Consider the following 15,054-nt stretch of genomic DNA (forward strand, 5'->3'; position numbering starts at 1 on the left):
AACAAAGTCCCCTCCCCCCTAAAAGAGTATTTTTAGATTGGGTTTGTCTAGGTTTTTCCTATTACTAAATTCAGGTTGGCGAGATGGCTCAGAAGGCAAAAGTGTTTGCGGTGTAAGCCTGACCTGAGTTTGATCCCTGAATCCCAAGATGGAAGAACATTAACTTCTGAAAGTTGTCCTTTAACCTCCAGTGGTGTTCAGAAGCTTCCTTCCCCACTGGACACATACACATACACACACGCACACATGAGCACACACACACACACACACACATACACACACACACACAATTTTTTAGTTGGGTGTGATGGCACACACCTTTAATTCCAGTACTCAAGAGGCAGAGGCATACAGATCTCTCTTTTGTATGTCTAGCTGAAATCTGGCAGTGACCTGTGCTGGGCTTCTCACATGGAGACACTTAATGTCATCTGTCCATAAGTGGCTATCTTCACACCTGAGGCAAGATGTCTGATCCTTTGTTATGCATTTCTTTTTTTCTTTTTTGAGACAGGGCTTCACTACTTAGACTCGACTGGCTTGGAGTTCCTTATGTATGTAGACCAGGCCAACCTCAAACTCATAGAGATCTGTTTCCCAAGCTCTGGGATTAAATGCATGGGTCATGATGCCTCGCTGTTGTATACTTTAAAAAAGTTATTGTATGTGTGTATTTGGACGTGCTTGATGTATGTGGAGACACGTGGACCGTGACACATGTGTGGAGATCAGAGGACAACTTTGTGGAGTTCGCTCTCACTCTCCATCTTTACCGAGGTTGAACTCAGGTGATCAAGCATAGCAAGCTCCTTCACCTGCTGAGCCACCTCACTGGCCCTGCTGAGTTACTTTTTGTTAATATTTTTTTATTTTGAGACAGGTTCTCATGTAGCCTGGGCTGGCCTTAAACTCACCATGTAGCTGGGGATGGGCTTGATAGTCTTGCCTCTACCTCCCAAGTACTGGGATTACAGGCATGGGCCACCCCTGGTGGCTTTGTGTGTTGAGTTTTGTCACTTTTTCTCATCCTTGCTAGTGGTGATCAATCTGTAAAGACACTTCAGGCTCATGCTGTTACCCTGTCCCTCTCTAAACTCTCCCTAGACTTATTTCCTGTTGGTGAAAAAGTATGTATTACATTTATTTATTTTGTGCATATATATGTGCAAAAGAGAATGTGTGTGTGTGTGTGTGTGTGTGTGCGCGTGCGTGTGTGTGAATGAGAGAGAGAGAGAGAGAGAACTCCTGCACTTGCACATGAACTGGAACTTGTGCGCTCTGTTCATGTTATTGTGTAGGGGTCAGAGGACCACTTTGTCTCCCCTTCCACCATATGGGCTCTGGAGATCAAACATGTCAGCAGGCTTGGTAGAAGGCTTGGTAGCAGGCTTGGTAGCAGGCACTTTCACAGGCTGAGACATTTTGCCTGCCCCCAATTGAGTAGTTTTATGTAACTATCTCCATGTCTCCAGTTTCTTCTGTCATCTTGTTCTGTTCCTCTGGGCAATTTTCTCACCACTTAGTCTGGTGGTCTCCCGGATAACCCCACCCACCTGTATCTGACCTGGCTCATGGCCCTGCTCACAGTTCACCTCTTGCTTGCATAGGCAGGCCAGTTTGCAGTGATCTGGGCTTGGGGACACTTCTTTCATATTCTGTCCTGGAGTTTCTCTTCCTCATGCAGCTGCTGCAGCCATAGGCTAGATGAAGGGCCCACGGAGCTATCCAATCACCAGTGCAAGACCCTCTTTCCCCAGCAGGGCTAGGAGGCTGAGAGTGATGAAATCCCACCGGGGTGGCTCAGCAGGACCCTGTGATAAGATGTGTAACAGTTGCAGGGCAGCTGTTTTGAGGTTGAGAGGCCGGGAGCCCACAGGAAGTGACTTGGTGCTGAGCTGATGCAGCTTTGTTTAGCACCCGTCTTGGCACGGAGGCTGCAACTGTCACTTCTGGGAATGTCCTCAGAGTGCATTGATCCTTTGACAGGAGGGCCACAGAGCCAGACTCAGAGTCTAGGTGCGGGGTATGGGGCCTTGGCTTCAGGTGGGTGTCTGCCTTCCCCCACATCTGCCTCCTGGAACCTGCCCCGCTGGAGAGCATCCTTGGCTGCGGCTGTTCTCTGCTACATCAACCTTCTGAACTACATGAACTGGTTCATCATCCCAGGTGAGCAGGGAAGGGATGACCCAGGGCAGGATCTCCAGGTACCCCCACCCTACAGGCCCATGACTGTGCACCCACTGTGACCTTCCTCCTAGCACCCATTCTTCTCTGGTGGTCTTACTTCACTAAGTGGTCTCTAGCCTCTCCTGAATGGTCCCAAGTCAGAAAGGGACACAATGTATGGGGGCAGGGACATTAGGAGGTAAATGGATAGGATCGTGCTCTGCAGCAAAGGCCTCAGGTTGAAGATGGAGCTGCAGGCAAGGTTATGGAGGGCAGGACAGCTTGGCCCAGCTCCCAAGTGAGAGTGGCTCTTCCTGGACTGTTTCTGGGGCAGCTGGCTGCTGGCCTACCTTGCGCAGTTTGCCTTCCTTCTTGTTGGAAACAGGGCACAACCTGCTTCTGCGTTTTGTGGCTCGCTTATGCGTTCGCTTGTGACGAATGTGTTTCTTCTCGTCTAGGCACTCATTCTTTTCTTCATCAATCCATAGCCAATCCTTTCTTAGAAAGATCATTCTAATTTTTGTGTGCATGGATGTGTGTGTGTGTGTGTGTGTGTGTGTGTGTGTGTGTGTGTGCAAGCGCTTGTGTGGAGGTCAGAGGACCCCTCCATGGAGTCGGTGCTCTCCTTCACCTTTATGTGAGCTCCAGGGATTGAACTCAGGTTTCCAAGCTTGTTCAGCAAGTGCCTACACAGGCTGAGCCATCTTGTCAGCCCTCTTTTTTTTTTTTTTTTTTGAGGCAGGGTCTCATGTAGCTCAGGCTAGACTCAAACTCACTATGTAGCTGAGGCTGACCTTAAGGTGCTGACATCCCTGCCTTTGCCTCCTGAGAGCGAGGATTACAGGCAAGACACTGCAATGGTTTATGTCGTTCTAGGGATTGAAGTTGGGGTCTTTGTGCATGCTATGCAAGCTCTCTACTAACTGATGGATGTTCCATCTCTTTTGTTTCTTTCTTTGTTTTTGAGACAGGGTCTTAAGTAAGACCAGTTTGGCTTTGAATTCACTATGTAGTTGAAAATGATCTTGAACTCGCAATCCTCCTGCTTCTGTCTTCCAAGTGCTGAGACTGCAGGTGTGGCGCCATGCCTAGCCAACCCTTCCTTTCATCATCCACATCACCACTGTGCACTGTGAGCAGGAGCCTCTGGTAGGACCCAGGAAAAGCTCAGATGTGTGGTCCCTACTGCAGGGACAACTGTCTTAAGGGGCACAGAAAGAAGTTTACCGATAATGACCATACAAGGCAGAGAGATGGGGGCGGGGGAGCAGTGCAGACGAGGGGGCTCAAGCCAGGCTGGGAAGCCTACTCGAGGAACTGCAACTGCTGACCATTCCCAAAACCAGGACGTTGAGCCATCAGTTATGAGTTTAGGATAGCTAGGAACCTCTGGAATGAATGGGAGTCTGGGGCTGCAGACATTACCAGAGCAGGACTGTGTCTTTGAGGAACTCAGAGGGACACAGAATATGGGCCCAGCTTGCTCAGATGTGAGACAGAGTGGGGTGAGTGTCAGCAGACCAGCCCTGAGGACGAATGACTACAGAATGGACACACAGGGACCCTTTTCCCGGGCCTTGGGAACTGGGATGACCGAAAGGGCGGGAATCATAGATGTGAATCGAGGCAGGTGAGTGTACTGATCAGAAGTGGCAAGAGGGAGAAAAAGCAGGAAATAATCCCCCAGAGGGTGTTTGGTGCAAGATCACAGGCTTTTGAATGGTGGCCCGGGAGCTTGTACTTTCTGATCCAGGCAATGGGGAACCATGGGAGCGAACCTTAAGTGGAAGACTATAATGGGATTTGGGTCCTTGAAAGATGCAAGGTGAGCTGGGGAGGTCAGTTCAGAGGCTAACAAAGGGGATCAGGCTGACAAGGAGGCCAGAACCTTAGTATGGGCTGAGGGGCTTGGAGGAGTGGGGCGGGGTGAGAGGCACAGAGCTTCTAGAAGTGTCACTGTGCAACCTTCTGAGCCTTAGCCCTAACTAACTGCGGCACTCTCTGCCCTGGCGGACCCCAGTGGGGCTGTCAGACCCTGAGACCTGCCTGCCAGAGTCCTTCCCTCTTGGGACTTCCTTTGGCTGTGGTCACAATGGGGAAGGCTTGGAGAAGTGAAACCATTCAGGGTTTCTTGGGGACTGCTAGGGTCAAACATTGGTGTAGCAGCTAAGGGTCTCCAGTGGAAGTAGTAGTGCTTAGGAAGACCAGGGTGGCAGAGACTGGGGGAAGAGCTGGCTTTGCCCTTGGCCTTGGGCTACCCACAAGATTGAGAAGGTCACAGGAGACAGATCAAGGAAACTCTCCTAAAAATGGAAAATGAGTGCACTCAGAGGACTTTTAAGTAGCTATTTTTCTTGCTAACTTATGTTGCATATTTTCCTTTCTCTCTGATGATTATGCCATCTGGTGTCATTAAAAGGTGAAAAAGGGCCGAGGGTGTAACTAAGTTGGTAGAGTACTTGTTTGGCAAGCGTGAAGCCATGGGTACCATCCTCAGCAAGTCATAAAACTAGTGTGGTGGCACATACCTGTAATCCTAGTACTTTGGGTAGCGTCAAGATGATTAGAAGTTCAAGGTCATCCTTGGCTACATAGAGAGTTTAAGGTCAGCTTAGGCTATATGAGGATTTTTTTTCTCAAAATAATATTTTTTTAAGGTGAAAAAGATATACAGATGTATATGTTTGGCTGTTATGGAGATTGGTTTCAAACCAGATGAATAAATGAACTCTCCTACCTGGTGCCTTTTGTTCTTTGATCTTCATCTAATGGCTATAGAGATCATATCAGAGGGGTGGGTGTAGGGCTTCTTGTGGGCGGCGCCCCATGTGGGGACTTTTGTTCCCCTTCTGTGATGCTGGTTGGGGAAGCTGCCTCTGTCAGAGTAGCAATCCTTGCTCCTCCCATTCCAGCTGGACAGTCTTGGGCAAGTGGAGCCTGTGTATCAGGCACAGTGCTGGTCCCGCCTCTCTTCTTGAGACAGGGTTTCATATACCTAAGGCTGGTTTTGATGTCTGCTGGCCTCAAACTCCTGATCCTCCTGTCTCCACCTCCTGACTGTTGAGATTACAGGTATGTGCTGCCATGCCTGACTTTGGTGTGTGTTTGGTACGGGCATGTTTCTGGGTTTTTTGTTGCTGTTGTTGCTGTTGCTGCTATTGCTGTGTGGTTATGAAAATGTCCAGGTCGGTGAAGATGAGGACCGTGGGCCCAGCTTCCATGTCCTGTGCTGTGCTGCTTATCTGGACCTGTCCTGATTTCAGAAGAAGCAACCTTGGAGGGCAGCCGGGTGGGTTGCTTCCCATCAATGCTGTCTATCTGTCCCTAGGAGTGTTACTGGATATCCAGAAGTATTTTAACATCAGTGACAGCCGTGCTGGTTTGCTGCAGACAGGTAAGGAGCCAGTTCTGGACCTTGGAACAAGGGCTCTTTTGTTATAGTATGGTGGGTTCTGTGGCTAGTTCCAGACCCCTAGTCTTCTGGAGGAGAGAGCTGGGTCTCGAACAGGCTCTGGAGCTGGAGTCAGCTGCAGGATGTACTGAGGGAGACAGACTGGGGAAGGCTCCTGCGTGTCCCTAGTTTCCAACTTGCTTGTAGCTCAGCTGAGTATTCCAAACAGAGAAGCCAGAAATCCCGGTGTGTGTTTTTCTCTCACAGAGCTGAGAAATCTGACTAACAGGCTCATAGACAGGTAGACAGATACACCTTGAGCCTCAGGTGGGCTCAGAAGGACTCTGAGCCTCAGAGAATCTATTAATCCAGCATCAGGGAGCAGCCACACTCCATTCCAAGGGGTTGAAACATAAGTTAACCTTCCAAGCAAGCTTGGGTAAGTGATACACACCTATGTGTATGCACACAGGGACACATATGGTCACATGATGCCACATGTACACTGTGGGTCCTCTCTGCAACCTGTCCCTTACCCCAATTGCCCTCTATCTTCTGGGAACCAGTTCCAGAACCCCTATAGACGGTCAGTCCAAAAAGGCTCAAGAGTTCCAGGTCAGTCTAGAATTTAGTGAGTTTTAGACAGCCAGTATTACATAGTGAGACAGATCCTGTTTAAAATAAAAAGGCATGTCCGGGTGTAATGGCACATGCCTTTAATCCTAGCACTCAAGAGGTGGAGGCAGGTAGATCTCTGTGAGTTCCAGGCCAGCTTGATCTACAGAGTGAGTTCTAAGTCAGCCAAGATTATCGACAGAGACCTTGTCTCAAAATTTAAAAAAGGCATAGTGTTTGCAGATTCCCTACTACAGCTTCCTCTAAACTCAGGTCATCTCCAGATGACTTGTATAGCTAACACAAATCTATGAAAACCATTGCTGCAGAGTTTCACTTAGGGGCTGGTAAAAAGGAGAAAAGTCTGTTCCAGGTCAGCGTGGATGTACTTGCTTATTGAACTATCTCAGCTTCAGGCAAAGGTTTTACTTAGTTATTTTTATTAAAATCATATTTACATCTATTTTGTTTTGCTTTTTGAGACAGGTTTCATTACGTAGCATTGACTGACCTGGAGCTCTCAACGTAGAGCAGGCTGGCCTCAAACTCACAGACATCTCTGTCTCTGCCTCCCAAGTGCTGGGATTATCGGTGAATATCACCATTCCTGGATTTATATATATATATATGTATATATATATATACATATATATATACATATATTTGATTTTTCGAGACAGGGTTTCTCTGTAGTTTTTGGTGCCTGTCCTGGAACTAGCTCTTGTAGACCAGGCTGGCCTTGAACTCACAGGGATTCGCCTGCCTCTGCCTCCCGAGTGCTGGGATTAAAGGCGTGCGCCACCACCGCCCGGCTGGATTTATTTATTTTTAAATATTTATTATTCTATGTGTACGAATGTTCTGCTTGCATGTGTGTATACATGCTACGTGTATGCTCGGTGCCTTTGGAGGTCAGAAGAGGGCACTAGAGCCTCTGGAACTGGAGTTACAGATTGTTCTGAGCTGGGAACAGATAACAGATTGTGGATGCTGGGAGCTGAACTTGGATCCTCTGAAAGAACAAGTGCTCTTAACTTTGCTCCGTCTTTCAAAAACATCTATTTATTTATTTATTTATGAGGCCTCATGTAACTCAGGCTGGCCCTGAAACCATCAAGTATCCAAGAATGATCTTGAACTCTTGATCCATCTGCTTTTAGCTTCTCAGAGCTGAGACTACAGATTTTATACAGATAATAAAAATGTTTTAAATGTCAACTGAAAGCATATGAAGGAATAAATAGTTCTAGAAGGAATGAAAATAACAACACAAATTTTGCTAACACTGGCACTGCTGACACATGCTTCAGGAGGCAGAATCAAGTAGATCTCTATGAGTTGGAGGCTAGCCTGGTCTACATAGTATGCTCCAAGTCAAACAGGGTTCACAGGGAGACTCTGTCTTGAACAGAAGAAAACAAATAAAACATCACCAAGAGCATTAGGTGTAGGTATACTTGTTATCCATGGAAGTAGAGGCAGGAAGAAGAATCAAAGTTATCAGCTACATAGGGAGAGAGAGGCTACCTGGGCCTGAGACCATTTGTTCAGTGAGATATCATGTGTTTTTCATTAGACAGACAAAAATGAAATTCTAGCTTATATTAGTTGGTGACAAGAGCCCTAACATGCACTTCTATGCCAGTGTAAATTGATATAGCCTTTTTGGAGCCCTGTTTTGGCAGCAGCTATTACAATTTTAAACGCCGTCAACACTGGAGATCACTCTCTGGAGTATTAGGTTGAAACATATTAAATTGCTGGTTTTGTAGGTCAAAAGTGGCCTAATTTCCACAATTACATATTGCTTAACCTAGTACTACAGCAGGTCATGGGAGAGTGGGGGACTGGGACCTGAGCTGGGCATTCATTGGGCTAAGGAAATGTCAGTCCTCTACGATCAGGAAATAGAGTCCCAGGTTTTAGACAGAGCACTCCTAAATCTTGGCTTTTTGATAGGGGATAAGGCAAAAGGGGAGAGGTTTTTAGGCCTTCATTGTCTACCTGCTAGCTTTACCAACTTGGAGGCCAGGACTCAGCATCCTGCAAGGAAGGAGATTTTATTTTAGACACAGACATTGTGTGTTAGTTTATCCACGTGCTAGCCAGCTGGGCAAACCCAAAACTAGGTCTTCGTTCTCACAGAAGAGCAAACACAACACTAATAAGTGCTTTGCTTAGTTTTAGCTATTACAAATGTTGTTATAGTCTGCAACAGTGACTCACCAGTTAAGAGCACTGGGTGGGCTGGACAGTGGTGGTGCACGCCTTTAATTCCTGCACTTGGGAGGCAGAGAGAGGCAGATCTCTGTGAGTTCAAAGCCAGCATGGTCTATAGAGTGAGTTTCAGGATGTCAGAGCTGTTACACAGAAAAACCCTGTTTTGAAAAACCAAACCAAACCAATAAACAAACAAACAAACAAAAAAGAGTACTGGTTGCTCTTCCAGAGGACATGGGTTGGATCCTGTGTCCTTACAGCCACCTGAAACTTTAGTTACAGAGGATCCCACATCCTCTCTGGCCTCTGAGGGCACTGCATACATGAAGTACACATACATACAAGGAGGTAAAACAATCATACACACAAAATTATAAAAGTTTTAAAAAATTAAAGGAAACATTTTTATTACATTTAGTGTTGTGTCTCTGTGTGTGTTCTTGTGCTTGTGCGTGTGTGTACATAGTCATGATGTGAGTGTGGAGTCAGAGGACAGTTTTCAGGAGTTGATTTTGTTCTTTCACCATGTAGGTCCTGGGATCAACCTCAGGATCTCAGACTTGGTGGCAAGCACCTTTACTCACTGAGGCATCTCAGCTGGCCCGTGTCTTTGTGTTTTTGAGACAAGGTCTTGCTGTGTAACCCAGGTTCCCTTGAGGCTCTAGTCCTTTTGTCTCGGCCTCCTGAGTGCTGTAATTAAGCTTGCACCATGCCCGGCTTGATGCAGATGTAACTGGAGATGTAGTCCCCTTAGTAGATGCTTGTGTAGGATGCACAAGGCCCTGAATTCTATTGCATTGCGTAAAAACAATACACACACCTGTAGCACCAACAGTCAGTAGGTAGAGATAGGAGGATCAGAAGCTCAAGGTTTTCCTTGGCTGCATAGCAAGTTCAAGGTCAGCCTCAGATGCCTGTGATCCTGGTCTGGACATAGGTGTCGGTGTGGAGAATAGTAGGTGTACTGAGGCACATCAGTTCTTCCCCCAGCATTCCACATCATCATTGGTTTGTAGTCCATGTGCTTGTTTCAGATTCCTCCTCTGCTGGTCCAAAGCCTGACCTCCCTTTCCTTTTGCCAGCAGCAGGTGTGTGAGGGACAGATCAGATCAGTTCCTACACCCAAGCTCACAGAAACCATGTATTCTTGCAAATCCAGAAGGCTAGCATCTACTCTGTGTTGGTGGCTCTACATTCTTTCTATGCTGTCTGATGTCAGCTTCCCAAGACTGGGGTGATGCTCAGAGGCCATATAGGAACATAATTCAGAGTTGAGATTTGGTCCATGCTCAGTGTCATACACACCCTGGGCTGTGGGTTGTATAATGGACTAGGAAAGTAAGATTCAACTTTTTATCTCTTCCTTCTCTTGCCCTGGGCCCACTGCCAAGATGCCAGCTTGTGGCATCTGTGCCAGGCCTCTTCCCTGGGCCAGAAGGGCTGTCTGCCCAGCCACCCTCTTGGAGGATCCAGGCTGTCCCTTGTGTGTCTCCTCCAGTCTTCATCGGTTGCCTGCTGGTGTCTGCGCCTGTGTTTGGCTATCTGGGTGACCGCCACAGCCGCAAGGCCATACTGTGCTTTGGGATCCTGCTGTGGTCAGGGGCTGGCCTCTCCAGCTCCTTCATCTCCTACCAGGTAAGGCCTACATCCTTGCCCAGTCCCTGGAACCTTCCCCATCTGCTTTCTTCCTGGTCCAGTTGCCTCAGAGTTCCCTTCTGGTCCAAGCCATCTCAGAGACTGTACTGCCAGGGCCCCGGAGGGAGCTGTGGCACAGCCTCTAAGCCCGAGTAGGGAGGCTGTTAGACATGTTTTGTTATTGTTTTTGTTTTTACTTTTTTTGAGACAGGGTCTCACTATAGAGCACTGGCTGTTCTGGAACTTACTTTGTAGATCAGGCTGGCCTAGAACTCACAGAGATCTGCCTGCTTCTGTTTCCGGAGTGCTGAGATTAAAGGCATGCATCACTAAACCCAGCTTTTTTTTTTTTTTTTTTTAAATCCAGTTTTTTAAACTGTTTTTGAAACAGTTTCTCACTCTGTAGCTCTGGATGGGATGGACTCTTCAGGTAGAAGAGGTTGGTCTTAACTCTCAAAAATCTGCCCGTGTCTGCCTCCCAAGTGCTGAAATCAAAGGCATGCACCACTATGTTCACCTGGACAATTAGATTTTCTTATTTTTCTTTCTTTTCTTTTTCCTGTTTCTTCTTCTTTTTTAAATGTTTATTTAACTTTATTTTATGCACATTGGTGTGAAGGTGTCAGATCCCCTGGAACTGGAGTTACAGACAGTTGTGAACTGCCGTGTGGGTGCTGGGAACTGTACCCAGGTCCTCTTGAAGAACAGCCAGTGTTCTTAACTGCTGAGCCATCTTTTCAGCCCCTTTTCAATATTTTTTTTGAGACAGAGTTTCTCTGTGTTTTGTTATTGTTTTTGTTTGTATTTTTTTCGAAACAGGCTCTCTTGCTATATAGCCAGGGCTGTTTCACAACTTTGTAGACCTCTCAAACTCAGAGAAATCTGTCTGTCTCTGCCTCCCAAGTGCTGGGTTTAAAGAAGTGTGCCACCACGGCCAGTATGGCCCGTTAAACTTTCTTAACAGGAGGCTTCCTGGCCCTCCACTTCACTTCCCATTTTGAGGGACTTTGTGGGAGTTGGGGGAGGTTGGTGTAATAGGTACTGTCTTGGGAAACTGCCCCTGCTAGCAGAGAGGCAGAAGAAGGATTTTCACTCTGTTCTGAGCAGGCAGTGGCTATAAGCACCAGTAGGACCACACATGTGAGTTTGGGAGCCTGGAAATGTTCCTCCCTCCTTCCCTATGGGCCTTTGTCATGGGATCCCTTTAAGCCTTCTGACTCATCCTCTGGCCCCTTGTCCCATGGGAAAATTTTGAATCTCACCATGGTTTTGTGCCGGCTTATCCAGTATTCCTGGCTCTTCTTCCTGTCCCGGGGGGTCGTGGGCACTGGTGCTGCAAGCTACTCCACCATTGCACCCACCGTCCTGGGTGACCTCTTCGTGAAGGACCAGAGAACCTGCGTACTGGCTGTCTTTTACATCTTCATCCCTGTTGGAAGGTTGGTATCCAAATCTCCAAAGGTAAACTGAGGCCGAAGGAATCAGAACAGGGGCTGCGCTGGGGGTAGGAGAGATCAAACCAGGAGGGCTGGGATCAGAATCCCATCGTTGCTCCTTCCTTCCCCATCACTGCACACTCTGTTTCGAGCCTGTCTTCTTGGCTGTAAGTGAGGACAACGCTGCCACTCAATGGGCTAGTGGGGAGGTAATTAAGCTCCCGGAAGGGGTGAGACGAGGCAGTGTGGCCCACTGGTGAGGGTTGCCTTGGGAGACCAGTAAGGAAGTGTGCTTTGTAGCCCTACAGCGAGGCCCCTGAGCTCTGACCCGCATTTCCTGAACCTGCCTGACTCAAGCAGGGGTGGGGTTGGTGGTGGGTCATGCCACTCCTTATATGGAGGGAATGGCACAGGGCCTGGGCTAGGAACCAGAGGTCACTAGGGTTCTGACCAAGGGTGGTGTAAAACTGGCCCTTTCTCAGGGAATGGGCTCTGAGGCTCAGAGAACTGTCTCCCTGGGCGGGGGAGCCAGTTCCCTGCAGTCAGACTGGCTTGGGATCGGCCTTCCATCCCTCACTGCCCTCTCTCTTACTCCACTATTGCAGTGGTTTGGGCTACGTGCTGGGGTCACTTGTGGCGGAGCTGACAGGGAACTGGCGTTGGGCCCTCCGAGTGAGTTCCACTTCCTTTTTACCCCCCTGCTTCACCCCCTGGGTCGGCTGGGACTTTCCAGTCTTCTGTGGCCTTAGTCGCTTGGCATAGTACCTGGCGCCATGTGGGGTGTTGGGATGCTGGTGATTGGGGCCTCATGGGGATATGGACTGTGGAAATTGTGACCTTGGGGTTAAATCTCAGCTGCTCAGTTCGCTGGCTGTGTGTCCTCAGGAAAATTGCCTTCCTGTTTGGGGCCTCAGCTTCCCTCGCTGTAAAAAGTTAAGGCTACCAATGGACTCTTAAGGATTATTTGGACAAGGACTGGTAAATTTCTGGGTGAGGCCAGGCACAGAGCATCCCTAAGGACTGCCATCTGGGGTGACTTGGTAGTGGAGTCTGGACAACTGGGAACACACCTGGGAGACTCTGCTGGCCGGTGGCTCTCATTAGAATAAGAATATGACTGGTGGCAAATGCCCTTAATCCCAGCACTTGGGAGGCAGGTGGATCTCTGTGAGTTCGAGGCCAGCCTAAAAAAAGAACAAGGATATGGATCATTCAGAAGAGACAGAAACTGGATGGCCAAGGGTGCTGGGGCTTGGTCCTGCATGCAGATCTCTGCTGAACTGTCATGGAAGGCAGAGATAGAAGCCTGGGGCAGGAAGAGGCTTCGAGGACGCTGGCCTGACCTGCTTTGCACAGGAGTCTTCTCGTGGTCTGAACTGTTTGAAGCTGCCCCTGGTTAGACAGTGAGATTCATGTCCTGCGGGCAGGGGTGCCAGGAGAGGAAGGCAGGGTGGGACTGGTGTGGCAGCTGGAAGTGTGAGCCAGGAAAAGGGCTTGTGAATACTCAGTGGTCTGAGTTCCCATTTGCGACTACCTTAGGCTCCCTGGTGCCAGTAGAGGACAGTTTGTACTGAGCGTTAATTGGGTGTCAAGGTAACCACACTGGCGAGAGAGACTATACTAACTCTATAAGGGTGAGGGCAAGTGTTAGGGCCAGCTCTCTATATAACCAGCACCTGGAACTCCAGGCTAGACTAGAGTTCAGATACTGTGGCAGGTCATCTCCTGTCTCCTAGGCTGCGGTAGAATTTATCCCTGAGCTCCCTGGCCCTCCTTCCCTAGATCATGCCCTGTTTGGATGCTGTGGCTTTAGTTCTACTCATCCTGCTGGTTCCAGACCCACCCCGAGGAGCAGCTGAGAAACCGGAAGAAGTGGTTGTGGGGGCTCCAAGGAGCAGCTGGTGTGAGGATATCAGATACTTGGGGAGAAAGTAAGTGTGTCCCCTCTCTCCGTTGCAAATCTCAAAAAACCCTTCTGCCTGGCCTAACAACTCCGACCTCCATCTCTCTGCCTCTAGGATGCACTCAGTGTTCATGGCCTTCTTCCTTTTCTGAGCTCCACTCTTACTGGCATGCCCCTCTCTTACGTTCCCTCTGCATGTGGCAGAGAGTGGGGCAGGCTGCGTGAGCTCTAGCCTCGTGCTGTGCTCATTTATCCAGTGGCCATATTTTTCCAGCCTCACCTGCTTCCGGATGTTGTGAGTTCATTGTCCATCTCTTCAAACCGCATGGGAGCAACATTGGTCCAGGTGCCAGGTCTCGAAGAGAAGCAGGACAAGCTCTCCTCACTGTGGTCTCAGGCCTTATGAATCAATCGCTGCAGCATGGATTAGTTAAGAGCCTTAGGGAGGCTGGATCCTGCATGCCTGGGGCAGTGGTCAGGCCCTTTCAGTCCTGGCCCTATCACTTTCTCTTGCAGCTGGAGTTTTGTGTTTTCAACCCTCGGAGTGACGGCCATAGGTTTCGTGACTGGAGCTTTGGGCTTCTGGGCACCCAAGTTTTTGTTCGAAGCTCGTGTGGTCCACGGCCTACAGCTTCCCTGCTTTCAGGAACAGTGCGGCAGTCAGGACAGGTGAGGAGGGGATGGAGGGCACTGGCCTGGTTCCTGGCTCTTGCTGGGACGGTTCCTTGGAGGCTGTGAGCCCAGGATCAGTCTTTCCAGGCAATCTGTGAAGATGGCTGATCTTTGAACTCACAGGCAGGTCAGGGTTCCAGCTCTGACTGAGCCGGCCATCATATGTGCACAGACATCTCCGCTGGTTCTTGTGGGTATTGGAATCCTTGTCTTCCTACTCTTGTGGCTACTGTGGGAGTTCCAAAGACACCAGAGGGAGAAGGATGTGAGGCTTCTGTGGAGCTTCAGGGGGTGATAGGAATCGTAGATGATCACCCTTGTCTTTCAAATGGGCCCCAAGTGTTTTTCTTCTGTGAGATCATCCCACTTTACAGATTGAAAATTAAGTCACTGGGAAGCTCCTTCTTGTGTTTGGCTTAGGGAGGTCAAGGATGTGTTTATTTCTTCCTTGTCCTATCAGGGTATCTAGACACCCAGAAAAGTTGTTGAGGTATCATTTCATTTCCTGCCTGAGCAGCCCTCTGGCTCTGTTGGGCTCCTCTCCTGTCCCTACCACCTCTTGACATATTCTCCGAAGACTCCAGTGACCGCCTGATGGGAGTCAAGAATATCTCCTAGGCCTACCTCCCTTGTCTTCCCTCCTCTTTGATGCTCCTAATTCCTTGCCCCCTTCTCTGATAACATGTTTTCTCTTCTGTATCCTTTTTCATCTTTGATCTTGCCCTGCTGATTTCTTGGACTTTTAAATTAAGTGAAATTAAGTTTTCGTGTATATGGGTGTTGAACGAGCATGTATGTCTGTGCACCACATGTGTGCAGTGACTGAGGAGGCCAGAAGAGAGCACCAGGTCCCCAGCACCGAAATTACAGATGGTTGTGAGCTGCCATGTGGGTGCTGGGAATCAGATCTGGTCCTCTGCAGGTGCAGCCAGTGTTCTTAGCAGTGCTCCTAACCACCGAGCTTCTCTCCAGCCCCTGCTTGAGCTTCTAAGTCCCCAGCCTCCCCTCTGCTTGGT

At 48.7% G+C, this 15,054-nt stretch overlaps 1 protein-coding gene across 2 annotated transcripts in view; it reads left to right on the plus strand.

Annotated features, from left to right (window-relative positions):
• Nucleotides 1-1,720: 1,720 nt before the first annotated feature.
• Nucleotides 1,721-15,054, plus strand: part of Spns3 (SPNS lysolipid transporter 3, sphingosine-1-phosphate (putative)) — a 53,620-nt gene continuing 40,286 nt past the window's right edge. The window contains exons 1-7 of one of the 2 annotated variants that reach the window (XM_087910342.1): nucleotides 1,721-2,166; nucleotides 5,495-5,560; nucleotides 9,891-10,027; nucleotides 11,315-11,466; nucleotides 12,069-12,135; nucleotides 13,246-13,394; nucleotides 13,883-14,035. In XM_087910342.1, coding sequence (XP_087766468.1) covers nucleotides 1,899-2,166; nucleotides 5,495-5,560; nucleotides 9,891-10,027; nucleotides 11,315-11,466; nucleotides 12,069-12,135; nucleotides 13,246-13,394; nucleotides 13,883-14,035 — 992 coding nt within the window. In that variant the 5' untranslated portion in view covers nucleotides 1,721-1,898. The remainder of the gene's footprint in view (nucleotides 2,167-5,494; nucleotides 5,561-9,890; nucleotides 10,028-11,314; nucleotides 11,467-12,068; nucleotides 12,136-13,245; nucleotides 13,395-13,882; nucleotides 14,036-15,054) is intronic. The other variant, XM_087910341.1, reaches the window with a different exon arrangement.

This window comes from Myodes glareolus, chromosome 9 (genome assembly GCF_982192425.1).
Source record: "Myodes glareolus chromosome 9, mMyoGla1.1, whole genome shotgun sequence".
Taxonomy (NCBI): Eukaryota; Metazoa; Chordata; class Mammalia; order Rodentia; family Cricetidae; genus Myodes; species Myodes glareolus.